The following is a 22371-nucleotide window of genomic DNA, read 5'->3' on the forward strand; positions in this document are numbered from 1 at the left end:
TAATTCAAGCACACGCAATCGATTCCACAATCACACAATTTTTTTCTGTTGACATGAAGACAAGAGCCTTTGCTGGCATTTCGAAACTTTTTAAACTTTATTTTTTCACTGATCATTTCCAAAGAGGAAGATTAAAGCTCGACCATTTACCCACAACCTCTTTTATGTTTGATTATTTACTTAAAAAAAATGTCAAATAAATTATTTGTAAAATATAAATCAACCTTTATGCACTTTAATCTGCACTGTTTTGCCATGCATTTCCTCTACAGTAATGACCTCTCTGCTGGTTTCAATATGAAGAAAAAACCAGGAGATTCACATGCAGACTGTTCAATTTAATGTATCATACAGATAACAGTCACTGTTTACTGTGCACTTCATACTTCGTAGAAGCAGTTACTTTTCAAGTCCAGGCTGTTACACAGCCCACATCCAATAGCAAAGGCTGAAGCCCTGGTAAATGGGCCTGCTCTCCCACTCTACTGCCTGGATGTAAACCTGCACTGTGGACAGGTGGCATCTCTTTGAGGAGCAGCACAGGTCAACTGGCATACAACCACTCGAGCAGACAGTGTCTCTACTCCCTACCCTGTAAGGAGGGCTGAAGGCTGGGGGTGCTGGCACTGCTCATGTCAGCCACACTCGACATTACAATTTGCAGAGTAAACACACAAAGTCTGAAATTAAATCTCAGTTTAATGGACAGGGAAATAAGTCAGTAGGAGCAACCCTCGTTAAAATCTTTAAGTTTGATTTACCCAGGGGAAAAAAAATAAGCAGTGACTAGCTTCCCCTAGAACTGGTTGATCTGCAAAACATGTGGCAAACCATTACTTCCGCCAAACAAACAGAAGAACATGAAACATAAAAACTTAAAAAATAAAATAAAATCTAAATAAAATAGAAATTAAAAAAACATCTAGAGAAAGAGAAAAAAATGGAATGTTCAAAGAACACAAACTGTCCATAATAATTTGATCTCTTGTGCAGCGAAATAAAAAAAAATGCTTTCCTGCAGTTCAACATTGGGGACACCTAGGAGAGTGATACCTTCGACATTACTAATATAATACAGCGCTGAAAAAGAGAGATCTTATCTTTTAAATTACAAGTTTCCACATAAGTATGCAGTATTCCTTATTATGACACGTGCAAGGGGATTGCAACTGCTTGTAAAAATATGTTGGTTTTTTTGCCGCATGTCATTATAATTAATGACCAAGCTGCAACAGAACACGAAAACAGCAGTCAAGGCAAGCTTACAGATGTTGTACTTAGTTTGTAATAAAGACAGAACAGCTGCTCAAGGAGTTTTTGCTGTTGTGTTAAAGAGCTGACGTCTGAGCGATAACTTAAAAGGACTCAAAAAAAAAAAAAAAAAAAAAAAGGAGTTGTCTACAGTCTTAGTGTTTTTAAGTAATGATCTGAAACACATTTGCGACATTTGATGTCACCTTCAACCCCAAAACCGCTGCCTGGGAGGTGGAGCTGTGGTGGGCGGGGCTACATCAAACACTGCCCCCTGTCCCACTGACGAGCAGACGTAGTAGAGGTTGGCTCCCAACATGACCAGTATGGGGAAGAAGGAGAAGCCGAAGCCGAGGCCTCGGATGGTGCTGCCCAGAGAGAGGCAGAGCCAGTAGATAAGCCTGCAGCACAGAGAACAGGAAACATAACATTAGAGCAGAAAAAAGCAAATAAGAGGGATTAACTCAGACCTCTTTAGTCTTTGAGGATTTAAAGTCATCTTCTTTTGTATCAATAATGACAACATGATCTCTTGTTCTATACCCCATCATGTTTCAACAAAAAATGAGATCACTGAACCCTCATCAGTTTAATAGATTTTTTTTTCTTGAATAATATGCATCACTTGTTTGACTGTTAAATGTTTATTCAGAGCCAACAGGAGTCATAGCAGAAACTTCATTCTGAAGTCTGATTTATAGAACATATCAGACCTGAACTGTCTTTGTTTCAGTAAATCTAAAAACGTGAATAATATTACCTTTGAATAGTATGCATTCAAGTTAATATGAATATATTCACATGAAACTGTAACCCCAGTCATCAAGCTAAACTAAAAATCTACAGTAAAAACAGAGTTTAATTCAGTTGTGTTGTTGTGTCCATCCCTGCTCCTTACTCAGTTTTTGCTTAATCTATAATCCTGTGTAACTCGAGCGGTAACAGATAACAGAACAGCAAAGAAAACAAACAAAGGGCAATAAATGACAAGAACAGAAATAGAAAGGAAAAAACAATGAAATAGAAAAACAAGAGGAAAGAGGAGGAAATAGAAAGTAATACATCCTTGTCTTAGTTCAGTCTTTAACAGCTTTAAATGGCCCTCTTGGTTAGGTAACCCTATTTCTGGTCTGACAGGTACAGTTTCCAGTTCAACCAGTTTATTTGGAAGAGGAAAAAGTGGCTGCATTCAAAAACTCACTGGGACACTTGTTCAGCAACTTTCAATGTAGGCCGAAGTAAAGACAACACCACAGAGACAGAAGCGAGTAACTCATGCACAGAATATTATGTAAATTAAAAAACGTCAACAAGTCAATTATCTAGAAGTAAACGCTCCGCCCGGCTATTCTGTCCTCGTCTCATCATAAGTGAAAGTGAGGATGGAGAAAGTCAACAGGTGCTGTCTGCACATGCAACATTCAACTCTGACATCGACTTGTTTGTTCTCTTGGCACGTTTGTTTCGCTCACATCAAAGAAAGCAAGTGTTAACAGGATGTTGTCCCCCACAGTTAATTTCCTCGACGAGCAGAAGTGCAACCAAAAGCAGAACTGATGGCGTCAAGTTGAGCCATGGCAGAAACTTAACTAAAGTGGACTTTAACATTTTTTAAAGGCACATAAATAACACAAGTGCCGTTCAGCTCAGCTGCACTTTGTATTAGCGTTGATTAGCAGATGTTAGCATAGTAGTAAACAGTTTAAGTGTCAGGCTCAAAGCATTGATGTACCTGCGTTGACGGTTTACTGGAAACTCTTTTTGTTTTTTCTGCCTTGCAGATTATCCACAGTAGTTCAAAACGTATTGTTCCAAAGGTTCTTCCTGTTTTAACCTCATATCAAATCATGCTTCTTTGCATTAAAGGGAAAGAGACAATATTGTTGAAGTTGTAGGCTATGATTTTTGGGATTTTCCTGTCGGCCTCCGGCTGTTGTGTTGTTGTTTTTATCTATTCTGTCACGTCTGCAGAGTGTGACATCTGCAAATGAATAAATCTGTCAGGTTTCTACCCCACCGAATCACCCATCTCTCTCTTTAACCTTTATTTGAATTATCTTCTTTTTCGTAACAAGTGCACAAACCTTCCAAAAGCAAATATGATGGTGAGCAACGGAATCAACTTGACCAGGTCTTGGCTGATGTAGGTTGCCATGACAGCGAGCTGCAGGAAGAAGAATAAGAAGAGTGCAAGGGATTCGTTGACGTAGTGCCAGTGCACCGCCACTTCTTTGTTCAGCAGTTTGTTTTGATGGAGGGGCTTCATGGCGCTGTATCGCAGCCGGGCCGCACCCTGCACCAGCACACCTGCAGAGACGTGACGGGGATTATTGTGGATTATTGTGGATTATTGTGCTCATAGTAACACATTTGAGTTTTTGCAACATTTGTTCCAACGCACGAGTAACTTCAACACACGAACATCCTGAGATCTTACCGAGCAGGATGGGGATGGTGGCGAAGAAGGAGCAGCGCAGGGTGTACACCACTCTGAGGGGGGGGCTACCAATCAGCGGGGGGTCAAAGGGAAGGAGGGCGTAACCCCCCCACACCAGCAGAGGGAAAAGTACGGCAGCAGCTGTGGTCGCCAGAGCCAGCCTCAGTTTCTCACTGCACAGGCGCTCACACAGGTCTAAAGAAAAGTGTGAAAGAAATGACTAACTTTACTTAGTGAAAATGTGCTGCAGTAAACATGTGGTTAATGGCACACACCAATCACATTTATGATCAATTTAGCCAAATAAAGTTATTTTTCTGATCATTCAGATACAGAGCTGTGCGTGTTCAGGAGTTTAAATACATACAGACTGTTCTCTTGGAAGAAAAAAAAAAGTCTGTTGTCCAAACTCTTCAGCGGTGCATTTTGAACGAGCACATGAAGGCACCATGAACCGTCCTTACTCCAGCTCCATTACAACATGATGTATCATTCACACGCGTGACCTGAAGTAACATCCAACTTATAAAAACTACGTTCTAACTATTAGTTTGAAGGTTTTATGTTACAAACAGATCATAGCTATTTTAAAGATTCCAGAAAGAAAATGATGAGGTTGATTCATAGTTTAAAGAATAATGAACGTGCTGGTGCAAAGTTAATAAAAAGTCTCTGCTTGGCTCTTAAGGAGTTACCTCTTCACTTCACTCTTAGTGAAAGTGATTTTTTTTAATTGTGAAAAGAAAATGTTTATTTGTACATCTGCATCATTGACATGAGGAGTCCTGCTGTAAACAAAAGTACAAAAGTACTCACAGTACTTGTCGTCCTGTTGTGTCCACTCCGGATCAAACTGCACGGTCGATTCTGTATCCATCTGTGGCTCGTACTTTTCGTCCCTCTCTATGAGGAGTCGGCTCTCCTCTGGGAGCTCTTTGCTGGACGGGCGCACTATGGTGACATGAGGAGTGAAACCCAGAGCGGCTTTCTCTGGACTCCAGTTTGTATCATCGTCGTCTTCTTCCTCCTCCTCCTCCTCCTCATGTTCATCATCCGCCAGAGAGCCGTCCCCTTTATCGTCCCTCTGCACCAGAATCTCCTCGTCCCTCCACCTGTCTCCCTCCGGCATGCTCTCCCTCCACTTTGATTTACTCTTTCCGTCGCTCTCTGACTGACTGTGCTCCTCTGACAGATCCTGACTCCCTCTGCTGATCCCCGTGTCCCTCTCTTCAGGCTCAGACGCTCTCTTTTCTGACCCACCTTCCCCATTATCCGTCTGAGGCCACTTGTCTTTGTCTCCGGGCCACGGCAGAGTACTGGGCTCCAGGTGAGCAGAGCTGGTCATCTCTTCATCTTCATCTTCGTCTTCCTCGTGCTTTGAGTCGTCGTCTTCCTCATCTATTTCCCTTTTTTCACTGATAATTCCGTTCTCCTGCAGATTTTTACTGCCTGCTGTTTGTAGATCAGCCAGTGTAAGTGTCCCCTCTTCAGGTAAATCTGAGCCCAATCCACCTTGACCAGACATTCTGGATTGTAATCCCGTCTCTCTTCAGGAAACACCGTTTGCACTGTCAAGAGTCTGTCTGTTAACAAAGCTCCTTCCAGTAGTTTAAAGTCATTTTTGGACGCGTTTGTCGATCTCGGCCTGAGAGGGGGAAAAAAATTGTGACCTTGTTTAAACAATCAGCCTCAAAATAAATCAAAGCTCAGTGTTTATCAGGGCGTGCACATGCTGACATGTTGTAAAGATAGAGCCTGAGTCTGTTCGGGTGTTGGTCCTGTACGAGTGTTTCTAAGAAAATCCGCCACACTGCACTTAAAACATGTGAATAAAGAAGTTCTTTATGTTGTTTAATTTGAGTATTTGGGTTTAATAATGAACTTACGTATATACTTCATAAACTCAAAGATGGATCAGTTAATGATAAATAGATTACTTATTAAAATAAATAAAAACATGACCCCGTGGCTCAGACTAAAACAATGTAGCAAAATCATTCAGAGCCCTTTTCCCGAAGACAAAGATAGTTTGTTGACTTCATACATGATTTGCCCCTCGGACCAAATAAGTTTAGGAGTCAGTAAATAACATCCATGAGAAGGCAGTTCATGCAGTATGGCCTCCATCATTCTGTTAGGAAGACAAACTCAGTTTCTCAAACAAGACTCAATAGTGTTTGTGGAAACACGGACCAGACAAATCGCTCGGCATAAAGAATATCACCATAGTCAAAAATGTATCCGCAGCCTCTGTTTCAAAAGAAGATACTCAATTTCACCCTCAGTTTTTTTTTTGTAAGTAAGTCTCTCAATAAGTTGACTAAAAGACACATTATCTTCCACTGAAAAAACAGATATTCACATGTTGGGACGTACACAAATGAAATGTAATTAAACAATGACTGATGCTCAAACCAGTGACTGAACGGTCTTTGAACATAAATATGCTGCCAATCAGGCATCATTTGACTCTCCAGAGGTGATACGAGAAATGCTTATTCATAATGTCTCCCCTTTCTACCAGGCTACACAAACTATTAAAACTAACCGTCTTTGACAGAAGAGACAACCGGAGTAAAGCTTTGACTGGTGATACCTGTAAGGCTAATCATTAACAGAAAACAAGGATAGATTTCAGCTAGAAAGTGAATAACAAGTTATATAAACATGGCTGCATTCCTGATCTGTGAAGACACCTAACACAGGCTGGACTTTGCCTGCAGCCTCAAACTACAGAGAGCCTAAATCTAGTCTATGACCACTGCACCTTCAAAATAAAGTTCATGTTTAGATGTGATAAAGGAGGAAGGTAGGCTTATAAACCATGACTTGATTTGAGTATCCTTTAACCTTTTGTAAAATTTTGAGTAGTAGCCTAACATTCAGATTTAATATTTTTAATCCCCGAAACTCGGAACAATTTAAAGTTTTAGAGAGATATGTTCAGGTTTACAAACAGTCTGCTCCTCTGTCTACACAGCCTTCATTTACATCCTGTCAGTCCTCAGGTATTTAAAGACCGCACAACTAGTTAGAGTTACTGTTAAAAACAAACTTTCAGCTTCCTGCTTAGTCTAAACGGTAAAGAGTCAAAGCCTTCTGTTCAATGTTCACTTCATTAAAGCAGCTCGTTGTTATGATCAGAGTTGTTCTTGTGAAGACTGGGCCTGTTTCACAGCAGGAAGGAGGAATGTGGATAGACGCTGAAACTCGCACTTACTGGTTAAACAACTTCGGAGGTATGTGAAGTCTACGGCTAAATTCAGCTTATCCATCGAAACAAAACATATGGGGTCTTAATGGTACAAATGTCCTACCTGTTGGTGTAATTCCGGTCACATCACAGTAAAGATATCCCGTCCTTTATGACCGACAAGTAGCGACCACTGGCCTGGTTTAGTTAGTGCTCGCTGGTTGAGTCAGAAGCTACCTGGCAGGTATGACCAGGTGCTCAATTCTTTCTTTAGCAACAGAGCATTGGAAAAACGAAGAGGTATCACTCTGATACTATTTCGAAGGACAGGAAGCTTTATCAGAAACAATTAAAAACTCTTTATTTGTCGCCAAATCGACAATTCAAAGGCACACAGAGCAGTAAATACACGACAGTACAGCTATACTAAACGTTTAACCAAAGATAAAGTGTCAACAAAAGAATAAAGTGCTAAGATGTAAGTACAAAATTAAAATACAAAATGACAAAGTTAGATACAAAAGAAGGTATAAGTGGACAGTGATGGGACTGAATATATAAACAGAATTATAATGCAGTAAATGTCAAATATACAGCTATGTAGGCAGATACTAAATAAAGTGATACTGAATGGCACATAATAGAACACGACTATACTCGAGCTGTAAACAAAAATGAATACTGAAAGAATAAAGCGACTGTAGTGCTATAATGGAAAATATATGAGAACTGATATTAAACATTGCATTAAGACCAATTTGACTTCATTACGTTGTTCTCATAACTTCAGCACAACCTTGACGTCTTTAAGTTTTCTAACTAGGCCTTTCTAGAACATGAATAGCACATGTAAGCTATAATGCGATTTATACTAAACAAATAACTAAAATAGTGTTTGTGCTGAAGAGCTAATATTCCGTATTTAATAATTAAAACCCATGTTTTGAATGACTGATGCTAGTATATGATCTTAACTCTCTCATACACTACCCAATGTGTAATCGTTCAAGTCCCAATATCAAATCTAAGGTACAATCTCCATTCTCCAGAATGACAAAGGATGATTTCAAAGGAGCTTTCATAGGAAGTAACACTTATAATTTCTTGGCTTCTGGAATAAAACTGGATATGTATATACATATGACGCCTTTTAAATGCCAGTCATTTTGGAGTGGTATTTTGAGATTGGAATAAAGTCATGCCTTGCATCGAGACCTGCACTGTGGTGATCCATCTGTCACAAAACACAGACTTGGCCATAGAATAGTTGCATAGTGTTAATATAGAAGTCCTCAAACAGGACGGGCGAGGGTGGAGCTGCTACAGTCTGTGTATTTGCCTACATCGTGTAAACCTTCAAAAATACAACAAAAACAAAAACTCAGGAGACTCAGGAACATTCAATCAAATGACGCTGGATAATAAAACAGCAAGATCAACGTTTTAATTCAAGAGAATTTTCTCACAAATAGACTTCTTGTTCAAAACACACAACATCCAACCTGTTCCACATCAAACAAAACAACCTTAAAAAGCCAGACAATTTCAAAACCGTAACTTTCCTTTTCACATTCGTTTATGACTTGACACAGAGGAGCCTTTAAAAAAACAAGGAAATAATGATGTACAAGTCACATTTATTTACAAGGTACTCAAAAAAAAACAAGAACATGAATGTTTAGGATATGAAGTCAATCCCTTGATTTTACCGTAACACAATCCCAAATTGTTTAAACCTATAAAAGGCTTCACGGCTACACAAACATTTAAAAACAAAACAAAACAAAAAAACGGCTGGTACCTCCAAAGAAAAGATAAAAGGAGGAGAAAATCTTCAGGGCCACTGTGAGCATCGGGAAGGCATCTGATACAGAAGTTCAGCTCCGTCTGTGCCGCATGACTTAGTGAGCTGAGTTTTACTAGCTGATGAGACATTCAAAGAAATATGAAGATATGATCCACTGGGAAATATCAACCTAAACAAACGAGTGCTCCAACACAAGTTCAGCAATAGTACAGTCACGTTAAATTGAAGAATGCTTACGATGATTGGCTTGGTATTTTTCCCCTTGTTGTACAGGTATCCTTTGAATGAAACCATTTAGTTAATAAGCATTACTGGTTTATTTTAGTGAATACCTTTAAGGCTCTGTTTACAGATTTGATGTGAAGGGAAAAAACTAAAACAGCTAAGTTGTAGACGCACAGCTAAACAATGCTTATAATTTGTCGTAGGTTCATAACCAAGATGATCTTCAGAAAATTAGACTTCAAAAATGATAAATTAAAGTGTCACAAAGGCTGGTGGGACAGAAGCTAGCCAGAAGTGATGTCAGCACTTCAGCTCTACATAGTTTCACTGCTCTTTTAATGCTCTCATTTTTCTCCCATGTTCAAGTCCTCCTCCGGCTCACTTTTCACTTTCACAGGTCAACAAACAAACATTACACCTGAAGAAACTATACAGGCTAGTTTAGTATTACTGCTTACTCAAGATGACATTAGGAATAAAAAAAAGGATCAAGAACTGAAATGCAAAACTGCATGGACTAGTTAGTGAGGAAAACAGGAGAGCTACAGGATATCGAGCCGACCCGACTGACAACATTTTAAGAAGGATCGTGTGCAATGTTTCAACAGTAACTACTAACACCAGCTGTCTTGGTCGGAGGTTTAAAAAACAGAAGAAGAAAGAAACGAGATCCATCAAGCCTGGCTGCTAACTTCCACACCTGTGTCCTGGTCAACGAGCGTTTCTTCAGCATCGTCCCCTTCAATCGGCATCAACTCAATGTTTAGATCCACCTCTTTTTCTCCGACAGCAGATGAATCACCTTCACTTCCTATTTTGTTTTTGCTAGCTGAGGCTTTCGGACGGCCCCTTTTCCTCTCGGGGTTAACTTCCCTTTTCACACTGCTCGATGGGCGGCCTCGTTTTCTTGGCGTTTCGTCAACGGGTTTGCCAGGCGTCGTCGGAGCGCTAGAAGACTTTGCGTCGCCCTCGGTGGACGACATCTCCGCGTTTTCATTCGCCTCCTTTTCCTCGGAAGCAGTTGAATCCGCTGCATCTATTGAAAGGTTCTGGGTCTCGCTGTCAAGCTGCGTTTCCCTCCTGATTTTCGTTTTGCCCGAACCTTTAGGGCGTCCCCTTTTCTTCACCGTTACAACTTCACTTTCTGTGCTGCTCGAGTTCCCAGTGGGCAAAATCTCCAGGTTTTCATTTGTCTCTTTTTCCTCAACAGCAGCCGAATAAGTTGCTTCTGTCAAACAGTTGGGGAGTTCACTGTCGAGCACCGTTTCATTGTTGACTATTGAACTTTTAGGACGGCCCCTTTTCTTTGGGGTCCCAGCTTCACTCTTTGCACTGCTCGGCGGGCGGCCCCTTTTTCTTGGAGCTTCGTCTTTGGGGTTGCGAGGCGTTGAAGGAGTGGCAGGAGGTTTCATGCGTAGGTGGGCGGCTTTCTTTGACTCCGACTTGCGAGGCCGACCACGGCTTCTTTTCGGACTAAGTGGAGCCCCCTCGGGAGGATCTACACGTGGGTATTTCCTCGGCCTTCCCAGCACCTTCCACACTTTTGGCTTTTTCTGCTCGTCTGGTGACGGTAGCGGGTACTTTCTGGGCCGTCCCCTTTTCACTGGTCCATTTCTAGGTCTACCGCGTTTGGGTTTGCGTGATGGAGGGAGGAGTTGTATTTTTGGAGGCCGGCCCACCTTACAATTAACTTTCTTGTTTAAAGAGCCTCGAGGTCGACCCCTTCCCCTCTTGACCAGCTGACTGCCATTTTCCTGAACTTTTTTTCTTCTTGGTCTTGCCCTCCCTCTACCAGGAGTGTTTACGCTGCCATTAGATAAATCCTGTGTTGAATAATCACTGTCATTCCCGTCTGCCTCTCTGCCAGAGCTCAGGCTTCCTTCAGCCTCTTCCTCCATGCCCAACAGTGACCTCAGTCTGGGTTTCTTATTAGGAGAGCCTTTTGGTCGTCCTCTTTTTCTGGGTTCTCCAGAATGCCCTTCATTCTTTTCACATTCTGTCGAATTTTCTAATTTGCGTTTAAAGGATCCTTTAGGACGACCCCTTCCCTTTTTTGGCACATTAGAGCCACCATTGGGTAAAACTTCACCAGCAGTGGTCTCAGGGATAAAATTCTTTTTAGGCCTGCCTCTTTTCTTAGGGGAGTCGTCCGTTATATTACTGTTTCCATTACTCGTCTTGTTTTTGGATCCTTTCGGCCTCCCTGGACTCTTAGAGGTTGTAGCAGGATCATCAGTCTGGTCACCTTCTGATTCTTGCAGCTCTGCTTGTTTCGTGTCTGAGAGTCTTGGACGCCCTCTTCCCCTCTTTGGCTGTGGGGACCCACCATTGGAAATGCCTGACACCAGGTTTGTTAAGGTAACATCTGTAACAGAGACCTTCAGCTTCTTTGACCCCTGGGACTTCCCCCTCCCTCTTTTAGCAGGGCTGCTGTTTGACAATTCACCTCCAGCCTCTCCTTCTGCTTGCAACACTTCAGGATCCTCTGCTTCAGGCTCCACCTCACGATCCTCTGCTTCAGGCTCTACCTCACGATCCTCTGCTTCAGGCTCCACCTCACAATCCTCCGCTTCAGGCTCATCAGCTTCATCCTCCTTCACTTCAGTCTCCTCCAATCCAGATCTGTCCGTTCCTGACTCTTCCTCATTGCTCCGAGCTTCTCCTTGTTCTGCATCAGCGCTGATTATCTCTTCTTCCATACTGTACCCATCAACTCTGACTGCTTCGGTTAGGTTTGCTCCTATAAAATAACGGATGAGGATCAAAATTAATGTTTTACAAAGTGACAGTTTCATAGACAGCTGTAAATATTTGAAAATAATGTAGTTATTATAGATTAATCTGCAACTACGCACTCATCGGTTAAAAACTAATGTGTTGGTGATGTCTAGTCTTGTGTGAGTTTTTAAAAAGTGTTAAAAAAATAAATAAAAAATTAAGACTCGTAGCCTCGTGGCCGCTTCATGCTCCTCTATAAGAGTCTGTGGTCCTCGACGTGGGCGGACCAGGTTCAAATCCAATCCGAGGCTCCTTCCCCACTTCTCTAAAGTCCTTCTGTATCCTGTCTTACAAATTTAATGACAAATAAATCCAAGAAAGTTTTTTTATTTATTGATGACAAAATGTTTGTTTGTCTGGTTGGCCGACAAAAACACTATTTTTTGTTCTTTACTGAGTAATCCAATTTATACCACCTGATCAATTATTATTTTATTGACCTTAAAAAGCAATTTAAAAACGTTTTAAACTTTAAGTAAATATTTAAACAACAGCAAGAAACAATGTTTAGGTGGTGTTTTTTTTATCATTATTTAAAATGTGATTTTCATTATTTTCTTCATCATTATTTAAATATAATTTTAATCACATTTACATAACGTTTGTTATAATTAATGGGATGGGCAATGTAGGGCTCTGTCTATGTTCTGGATTCAAATGTTGCCGCGCGGGAAGAAATGTCTTTTAAAAAGCTAAAGACTAAACCGATCCTAACATGCTTTACTTTTATTTCTTAGCTATACACTAAAATATAATTAAAAATACTGCATACAACCCTAAACTCTTTATTCCCTCATTTGAACACCACACAGATTATATATAATGCAGAATATGGATCATGTTGTTTTCCAGGTAATAGTCATATCCGAGCTCGATGGCGCTGACAAGGGAAGCTATCAGCGGAGAATTAATAAAGCTACGAACACGTTTCTCTGCTCACCTTGAAGAAGCCTTTTAGGGCTATTTAATCAAAAATGTTCCCGATGTCGTTGATCCTTCAAACACACCGCTGTGAGGAAAGTGCTGTTGTGATGGCGGTTTAAATTTCGACCACATCCGGGTGTCCGTGACATTTCTGAGGCTCTGAAAGAAACTGCTGCCTACTTTTTTTAAGGTTCCGTCTGCCGTTCATTTATTTAAAGTCTAACACAAACGGTGAAGCCACACCATTTTTATATGTATTACTTAAATCCACATTGTGCGCGTCAGCTTTGTCTGTAGATACAACATGTGCTTTTTTAAATCGTATATTATGTTTATAATTTTTTTTTGAAAGAGGTTATACTTGACACAGCTGGAGTTAATTTACACTTATGAGTAATTTACACGTTGTCCTGGATAATTGTCTTCTCGTTATGTTGAATAAACTTTAATGCCATTAGATGTGTTGGGCTGAATGATAATCCTTTTTTTCATGTAATCAAATCTGTAATCCATGTAATCTAATATTTGATTGTTACCCTTGTAACAATCAAATATTCAAATATATCAAATATACTTCTCATATAAAGTAAGATTGTGTCCTAAAAAAAACTTGTTGAAGTAAATTGTTTAATTTGTCATGCATATTACTGTCATTAAAATTGCTTTATAATTAGTTATTACAATTATAACTTTAGTCATGGGTCAAATATTAACATATGTCGATTGCGCGTTTATTAACTTTAACTTCAATTATTTAAACTTTCGGGGTTAAAAACAATACATTTGCCACTCTTAATATGCACAGTAATGTAGAAAATGCCAACACAAGGTTTATACAATCATTCACGTTATTTCTTATAAAATAATTCATAACATTATAATTTTTATAATTATAAAAATATATTTTAATTTTACTTTTAAAAGAGTCTCAAATCTATTGGCATTTGTGTGGCTTTTCTGTAGTGGCTCTGCAGCGCCCCCCACAGACTAATTTACGAGGTGTTAATAAGTACATTGTGACGGTTTACTGGGGTCAAAGTATATCAAAGATGTATAATTTATTGATCAGAAAAAATACATTTAGAAATATTCTGTTAAAACTCTTGACACTGATGTCCCGCCACTCAAAGCAAAAGTAACATTATAAGTCAATAGAACAAAGAGAGATTTAAATATACCATATACACTTATTTAAAGAAAAAGAAAAGTTATTCCACAACTATAAATAATTCACAAACTGTCTAATATCCATACATATGAGAAGAATAGTGTAGATGATGATAAGCTATGAGAAACCAAAGGTTTTACCTCAGACTGTCACACTTCAAAGAAAAGAAACATTTTGGTTCATAAGTCAAGTGATATTGACCAACTCTTCAACACTTAATAAATGTGTATGAATGTGCAGGCAACATTGAGTCTCTACGGTCCCATATTCTCCGCTTCTTCTATTGATGGCCTACACTTTGTACAACATGGTCTTGTTATTTCCACTAGAGGCCACAGTGACTTCATTTACAGGTAAGTGATGTAGCTAAACCTCTTATAGTTTATTTTAAATTTCAAAAGCAAAACAAGAAGTATTGAGAAAATGCTGATTTCAATTTCAGATAACTTTCAGGGGAGAATGCTTAATTACATGAAATTTTGACTTGTACTTCAGAACAAAGCCCAAGCAAAAGCAAAAGCTATTTTCATCCACAAATGTACAAAACTTGCTCGACAGGATGATCTCAGTTTTCACAAAACACAAACCCTGAAAGGGTTGTAAGAAAAATACACTTTGAGCAATATAATATTATAAAAGTCTCTCTGTCCTAATTCATCTGTATGAGCTGATTTTTTAAACATGTTTTGCCTTGTTTTAGCTTTGCAGAGGAGTACCTTACTGACAATGAAGAAAAGAACTGCAGAGGAAAGGCAAGAAAAAAGGCGGAATAAAGAAATAAAGACGGAGGCAGAGGACATTGCACAGATAGTTGGATCAGGGGGTGGAGTAAGAGACAAGGGTAGATTGATGAGGTCAGGATCAATAAGAATAAGAATACAAAAGAAGAAAAAGACAAGTGCAAATTGCATTCATAAGTGTTTAAGACGGAGAGAGAGAGAGAGAGAGAGAGAGAGAGAGAGAGAGAGAGAGAGAGAGGCTGTCAGTTCAAAGAGAGAGAGAGACTGAAAGAAAATGACAGACATGGCCGGAGGAAAGGAAAGGAGCGTTTGAGAAAGACAACCCGAGAGACTGCTTGCTGAACCCACTGCCCCGTCTAAATCCCCCCCCACCCCCCACCCCCTCTCTCTGTGTGCTTTGCCATGGTTACCAGACAGGGCTCCCAATGCAGCCAGTTAATGTGTTTTTCAGCGGCAGGAGCGAGCTGGGTACTAATGTGTCTCAGTCTGTCTCCTGCACAATCAATGTCAACTGTCCTGGGATGCACAAACACGGCGCGGCCGAGAGCCAGGGAGCACTGAGACAGCCCGGCCAAGCGACAGAAGCATAGAGAGTCAGAGAATCACCACGTCATCCTTTGAATGCTCCTGAAACATGCTCAAAAGTAAAGTTCAACAGTGAAGACCTTTAATATTGTGTTGATTATTATATTAACGCTAACATTAAAACCTCAGAGTTGGTGCACATAAAGATATCCACTTCTCATAAAATAATCACACTAAAGAGGTCTTTCTAAGTAACTACATCTACATTTTATAAACCTGAAGAAACACAACAGGTTTTTCACCATTTTAAATTTTATTGCCGTATTTTGGGTCAATCTAGAACAAGGCGTACATATTGCATGCAAATGAATATAATTTATGAACACATGGATTCACAAGCAGCATCTTTTCTCACCATTAATACTCAAAGTTGATTTTCAAATATGATCGGTTTTCAGCATCTATATTGTGCTTTTCTTTTTAATCAGATATTAAACAAAACGTGGTTTTGTACAAGGGTCGTCAGTGGAACAAAATAACAGGACTGTTTTATCTTTTGACATTTTATTCATAGTTATTATATAAGTTCAGAAAAGAAAATGCAAAAGAAATGTGTTATCAAGGCTCATCAAATCGTTTTCAGTTGCTGTGAGTAATATATACAGAGATGAAGAGGCATCAACGTGTGTTTCGCGTCACATTTCGAGTCTTTTCAGTGTCTGTGAACACATGTGAATCAAACGTCGGGGTCATGAACCTTGGCTGTCTTTTTATTGAACTGTGTTAAGTGTTTAGCACACAAAGCCGGCCAAAAGGCTCTGCCCCCTTTTATAGAAGCAAGGCCTCTTTTCTTGGCTTTCCATCAAGTCCGGAAAGTTTGGGGAAATTTTCTGCAGATGAGTTCATGCGGTCCAAAAAGACCTTTTGGTCCACAATGATCTGTTAATCTGTGATTTAAAAAAAAAAGTTAAAAAAAAAAAAAGTTTTGTGATTGGCTTCTTTGTGGTCGTCCTCTAGATGCAGCTGCGTACGACTTTGTTCCCAAGGACCTCACCTGTGACCTTTATGTCATCACAGGTTAAGGGTCTCAGGGACAATGAAGCACACGGACGGAGACTGCTCATCTGATGATGGCAAGCTGTGGTCAGTCAGCCTCTTCCACAAATAAATACTCAAAAACATGTTTTATATGACAGTAAGCCATGACATCTTTCTGTGACGAATGTCAGGTAGACCTGTAAAATAAGCGAGTTAGGAATGCGAGTAAATGTCCACATTAAATCTTCATTTATGTACAAGTTTATTGATAAACAAAGTCTATCATTTGAAGCAGGCTTGGACTCTAAAGTCTGACAGTTCCTGTGTCATATTGGGTGGTTACCGTCGTTTTTTATCGCTGCGGATGAAGCCCGAAATGAACCTCGCGTCTTGACACGTCTGCACCAAACAGTCTGGATCGCATCCTGCAGAAAGACAAAGGTTCAGTTACAGTTACATTCTTCAACACGCAGTCATCGACTCTTGTCGCGATACTTATCCATTTCTTTCATGAGTAAGTCGCCTTTTTTCTGTCGATCCTCCTGACATAGCCAGCGCCTGTTTTCAGTGCGGGTCTGTGCAGCAAGACTTAAAAAAATGATCTGCCCCCTGCTGGCAGACAGATAGACAAAGCATTCGAAGACAGACGCACAAACCCAGAAGAAATTCTTTAAAATGAATGTGTGAGTTAGATTTTTCCTGTAAGATGAATTAAGCCCCAACTGAGCAGTCATTGAGTTCATTAACACACACACAGACACACACACACTTTCACTCTTTGCTTGTGTACATGCATGAAACATTCAGACAGCTGTGCATGCAGCAGCAGACTACACTGTGTTCTTATGTGTCCGACAGGCCCTGTGATCTCGTAGGATTACGCAATCTGTCCCCCGTGATAAAGATGCTCAGCCCTGGGGGGGGGGGGGGGGGGGGAGTAACTCTGATTTACTCTTCCCTAGACTAAATAAATGCCACACAAATCTGACAATGCAGATGACACAGGAAGAATATGAGAAGAAAAAAAAAAACTGGTGCACAGCTGAGAAGCTCTGCCTGCATCACATGTAAGTCTGTGCAGACGACAGTTTCATCGTCTGCCAGCAACCCAGAAACAGTCTGTAAGTATCACAATCTGTCTGAGGCCAGGTGCACGCTCATAAAGACAAACATGCGACTCCACAAAGGCACACAGAACATGAAGTCTTTTTGCTGCAAGTGTGAGAAATGAGCCTGCCTCTCTTTGTTTCCTCTTTGTCTCTGTGCTTTGAGATATTTACCTCCGTCCCAGTTTTATGAGCTCCTCTGCTGCTCTTTAAAGCACCAGAGACAAAGACCGGAGAACGAAAAAACCGGAGGCAGGATGAGGTGAAATATATTTGTGTGAAAAAAAAACAACAACAACCTATGTCAGAAAGAATGAACATGAAGGCGGACACAAAATGAAGGGAAGATGGCGGCGGACGTGGTCAGTCAAAATTGCTTGTTAGCCGGCCTGTTTAAGTCTTTCTGAACTCACCATTTGTCTCTGCCTGGTGTTCCCTTAAATGAACACACACGGGTTTGTACTCATGTCCATGTGCACACGCATACAACAAGTGCATGCACATAAAACACGTACACACACACACATCACAAAACACACTCTTTCGATGAGTTATTGATCCATTTCCCTTGAATGGGAGGAGGAGGAAAAAAAAAAAAGCACCAATTAATCCAAAGATGAAAAAAAATAACGCTTGATAAAACCTATCCTGCCCCATCTTCACAGGCTTCCTCTTTCTCTGAGCGCTGTACGTGGCGGTGAAAACAGAAAAGCTATTCCCCTCTCGCTACCCCTCCATGTCTCGCTCCCCTTTTCTTTTTTTTCTTCTTTTTTTTTTTTTGTCTCTCCTCTTCTTCTATCCCTCTCTCTGGCGCTGTCCCTGGCTCTGTTTTGTGCCTGTTTCCCTCTGCCAAGTCACATCACTAATTCTCCAGGCGATTAGAGTCCGGGCAGACAGTGTCTATGAGGCAGGTACGCTACACACACACACATACACGCACACGCACACACACAAACACACACACACACAGACAGTGGATACGCACACGGATTGCATTGATTCCATTATCTAGTGCTGTACCAACACCCAACACCCCTACTTCCCCCAACCCCCAACAACCACCAACAACGCCTCCATCTCTGACCCCCTCCTCTTATAAATCTGTGTCACCTACATACATCACACACACACACACACACACCGAGACACTTATGCAAGCATGCAGTATCTCCAGCTATCGCTCTTTCTTCTTCTCTTGCCAGAACACTCTCTATATCTCTGTCCCCGCCCCCCCCCCCCCCCCCCCCCCGCTCTGTCTCAGCTCTTCCTCACATTTTCAGCCTCCCCTCCTCGTCTCTCCCTCTCCCCTTCTCCCTCTCTCTCTCTCTCCCCCTCTCTAACCCCGTACAATTTTTCCAGGCGTGACGTCTTGTCTTGCCCGTCTTGCAGTCTGCGTTCACACGATGCCGTGTTTCTAAACGGGTGTCTGTTACTCTTACGTTTGATTTCGTGTGTTTGAACTTGTGCTGCTAAAGCTCGTGCATCTGGAAGCGAAGAGAGAGTCGCTGTGTTTGGGAGGGAGGGCGGGCGCATGTGTGCGAGGTGTGCATGTCCCTGTTCACCGCTGTGTGCGCGTGTGTGTGTGTGTGTGTGTGTGTGTGAAGGGGTGGGGGTGGGGGGGGGGGGGGGTTTGAAGGGAACTCACAGAGAGGCTGTGGATTCTACACAGCGTGAGGATCAAAACCACAGCCAGCGTAAAGATGATTAACCTTCCAGCCGTTCTGACCACAACACTGCCGCCGGTCTTTCATATTTCATTAACACAAGTGTCTGCAATCTGCACGATTCATCATCACGCATCAATCCGGCCGCCTTTGTCGCCCCTCTGAATCAAATGTTGTGAAATCCCAGAGCTGAACTTTCACACAAACTCGATATGTGACACTGCATGCGCACATGATTTCAAAATGGGTTGTGACACATTTCCAGTGAAGAAGAGGCGTTTTTAAATACGTGCAGGTATGAAGCAATAAAACATCACGTAAAGAAAGAGTTCAGGAGACATCAGTGGGAAAATAGCTTCTCAGTTTTGAAAAACAAAAATGTATGAACGTATGAAGCACACTGAGATAAAGAAAGCAGCCATGTTTCATGACATATCATCAGACAAGCGGCTCCATTGTGAAGGTTGCATTTTCTCTTGAGTTGCAACGAGCCAGGCAGTCGTTTCTTTGTGTGCCTCCAGAAAAGAGCAATGCTCGGCGCAGATTGCTGATATATGCTCTTTTTTTTCCCCTCCTTGCTGGAGCACTGCAACGCAATGCGGATACTGAGTGTCTGAGCCACTAGCCAGACACACTGGGGGACAGAGGGGGGTGGGGGGTGGGGGGAAACAAGGGGGGATGGGGTGGGGGTGGGGGTGCAGGGAGGAGAAGGAGGAAAGGGAGGAGGAGGCGGTAAGCAAGTTCACATAGAGCCGTGTGCTTCAGGACACAGCGATCCTGACGTCTGGGCACACTGTCATTATCTACCATGACTACAGAGAGCAGCCAGCGTGAGCTCAGAGTGTTACGGCGCTGTTAATGACAACGAAATGAACGCAAATGCGGCGCTGCTTTGAAAATGTAACGAAATGATTTGTTAGAAAGTGAAGCATCGGTGAAAAAAAAATATCCCCCAAAAAATCGGAGGCTGGAGCACTGCAGGCAGAAAACCCCAGAACACGGATGAATTTTTAACCTAAACACGTTGACGCAGCTTTGTAATAATTTACAATATAAGCCGTCAACATATTTGTTTCTCGAGTTTGATGTTCCTATTCCAGCAGAAACGGTCTGAAAAGCCGTTCTGTGATTTTGTGCCCAGCATGCAAAGCGAGCAGCCATACAAACAGCTATTGATAGTTGGCTCTATACCCCATTGGACTGCACCAAATAACAAATCAAAGAGCACTGCAGAGCAAGGTGGGCATATTGACGCCTGGATTAGCAGGACCTAGACAGCCGAACCTGATTAGTCTTTCAGATCTATCGGATTTAAAGACACAGAAGAAACACTTGTGTGGCTTTGTTATTTTCATTATGGGCCAGAAATTACATTTGAAGGAGAAATGTTAAATTACTGAAGACTGAACAATGGATGTGAACTCTGTGGTGACTTTTCCCATCGCTGGTGCAGACGTCCACTTAACCTTTAATCTAAAGGAGCTTGAAAATGTTCGAGTTTAAAAAAAGAATGAATGAAACATGAACCAAAAAAGGAGCCCTCACTTGTATAAATTCCCTTTAAGGAGAAGACCTTGCTCACATCTATGCACTGGTCGCTCTGTCATATTGAATATAAAGGGAGTTCAAACTGATGAATAAAACTCCTCCCTCAGGTCGGTCTTACATACTTACCTCTCGAAGAGGCGGTGGCACCAGCAGGAAGTTTGGGTGACACCGCAGGGAAAGCTAGAAGGTTGTACAGTTATCTCCAGGCTGTTTATTATGCGAAACCATACAACCAACTACCTCACACTGCAGAGCACTGGAGCTGGGTCAGCGTCGGAGTCTCCTCCTCTTCTTCAACACGCGGTCTACGTCTGCCTGTCTGCCTGTCTGCCTTCTCATTTTCCTTTAGATCACATTTCTGTGTATGGGGTGAAGATGTGTTTCGTGCGCACACAATCGTTTGGTTTTACGGCGATGTTTGAAATGAACTTTTAAAAACAGAATCCTTATCTCATGATACAGACGGAGGGATTCAAATATTTGAAACAGAAGTCAATCACATAAATAAAGAGGACACAAAACTGGAGGTAAAGTCTGACGATGAAGGTGTGATCTGGCTTAGTGATTTTTTTTTGGTGGACTTGTCTCCCTCTTGTGGATATGCACAGTGAAAAGACCCCCTCCCCCCCCATGCCCCCCCCCCCCCTCGCCAGAGGCCAAGGCAGCTCTTCACTGTCTCTGAATACAAAGACGAGCAGTTAACCTGCAGTTGCTCACTGTAGGCGTCTGCCTGACCTATTTCTGCAAGTGGAGCCGGTGGAGTCTTGCTTCTCCTCAAAGACTCGATTCAGCACGACTGAGCTCACTTCAGCGTCCTTCTGACGGTTCAAGTCGAACACTCCTCTCCTGCTTTGATGTTCTACACAACTTGTGTTAAGACAGAAATATCAACTGCACTTCGTTTATGAAAAAAACAGAAACAAAAAAAAAAAAAACAATTTCCTTTCAAACAATTAAACAATCACAATCATTTGTGCTTAACAGGGCACACTGAAAGTCTGGGGGCTGAATACTATGAAGTGCTGCGAACAGGAAAGTCACAATAGTTAGAAGCACGTCACTCCACGCAGGTCGCCATGTCAACAAAGGCCAACAGTGCCGCAGATCTGTAGCACCCTACAGAGTTCATCTGAGCGGCAAAGACAGAAGCTGAGTAGATGCCTTTGAGTCATGGACAGGCTGAATATATCGAAAAGTATGAATGAAGAAAGAACTAATGTTTCAAACTAATTTTCAGTTTTTCTGCTTGAAAAAAAAAAAACACTCACACACACACACACACACACAAGACTTCAGAAAGTCATGCTTGTGTGCGTTTCTTTACTTTCCCCTTCAGCAGAATCTGTTGTCTGACACCTGGACACTATAAACATTATAAGCTAATTTACACCGTTAAATCAGGGACTTAATGTAGAAAATGGTGCAAAGTAGAGCAGTTTCATTTTAACAAACAGGATGTAATGGGGGAGTAATTGGATGACAATTTAGAGTAACAGCACTATCCAGTCGATGTCTCTCATACTCAGTAAATAACAGCGTGCACCCACACATTCGACATGTAGCTGAGGTGATCTCCTGCAAAAGCATCAAATTGGCTGTTGTTAACAGTCAATGGCTGTGTTTTGACACTCCTCCCGTGTGCCTCAAGGACTCATTGATTACTTGAGAGCTGCTGAGTTGCCAGGCCTCCGATTCAACTTGGTCAATGCACCAAAAAAACACAACCTCAACGTCTGAGACGAACGCTGGTCTCACTGACGAGGCAGGGTTCAAACACAGGAGGTAACATGCAGCCACGGCAGAAACATAACTGCATGTTCATGGGACTTACATTGTGCAGATACATTGATAAATAGCTTGTTTAAAAACATTAATGGGATTAAAGCCGTTTGACAGCAGTCTCAACTTGATACTGTGCTACAGGTTTGGCATTTAACCGCCATCATATGAAAAATGAGCTGACTGCA

General features: G+C 41.5%; 2 protein-coding genes across 3 annotated transcripts; both read right to left on the minus strand.

Moving 5' to 3' along the window:
- Nucleotides 1-681: 681 nt before the first annotated feature.
- Nucleotides 682-7191, minus strand: LOC306839130 (uncharacterized protein). The gene is made up of 5 exons (XM_079367643.1): nt 7006-7191; nt 4505-5333; nt 3689-3883; nt 3336-3558; nt 682-1652 (listed from the first exon to the last, which is right to left on the minus strand). The coding sequence occupies exons 2-5, from the start codon at nt 5211-5213 to the stop codon at nt 1460-1462; spliced, it is 1320 nt and encodes a 439-aa protein (XP_079223769.1). The 5' UTR covers nt 5214-5333; nt 7006-7191; the 3' UTR covers nt 682-1459.
- Nucleotides 7192-8300: 1109 nt separating this feature from the next.
- LOC306839186 (uncharacterized protein) lies at nt 8301-12792 on the minus strand. 2 transcript variants are annotated; one of them, XM_079367731.1, is made up of 3 exons: nt 12632-12792; nt 11769-11978; nt 8301-11650 (listed from the first exon to the last, which is right to left on the minus strand). In XM_079367731.1, exons 2-3 carry the CDS (start codon nt 11770-11772, stop codon nt 9588-9590), a joined length of 2067 nt encoding a protein of 688 aa, XP_079223857.1. In that variant the 5' UTR covers nt 11773-11978; nt 12632-12792; the 3' UTR covers nt 8301-9587. The 2 variants fall into 2 exon arrangements, with proteins under 2 accessions (XP_079223857.1, XP_079223858.1); XM_079367732.1 differs by lacking the exon at nt 11769-11978 and having other exon boundaries at nt 8301-11653.
- Nucleotides 12793-22371: the final 9579 nt, after the last annotated feature.

This window comes from Symphodus melops (assembly GCF_947650265.1).
Source record: "Symphodus melops genome assembly, chromosome: 18".
Lineage (NCBI taxonomy): Eukaryota > Metazoa > Chordata > Actinopteri > Labriformes > Labridae > Symphodus > Symphodus melops.

Excerpts from the sequence above, each read along its gene's own strand:
- LOC306839130 (XM_079367643.1), bottom strand. The coding sequence starts at position 5,213 with ATGTCTGGTCAAGGTGGATTGGGCTCAGATTTACCTGAAGAGGGGACA. Across the intron at positions 3,559-3,688 it reads CACCATCCCCATCCTGCTCG|GTGTGCTGGTGCAGGGTGCG; the intron begins GTAAGATCTCAG and ends ACGTCTCTGCAG. Across the intron at positions 1,653-3,335 it reads ATCATATTTGCTTTTGGAAG|GCTTATCTACTGGCTCTGCC; the intron begins GTTTGTGCACTT and ends TCTGTGCTGCAG.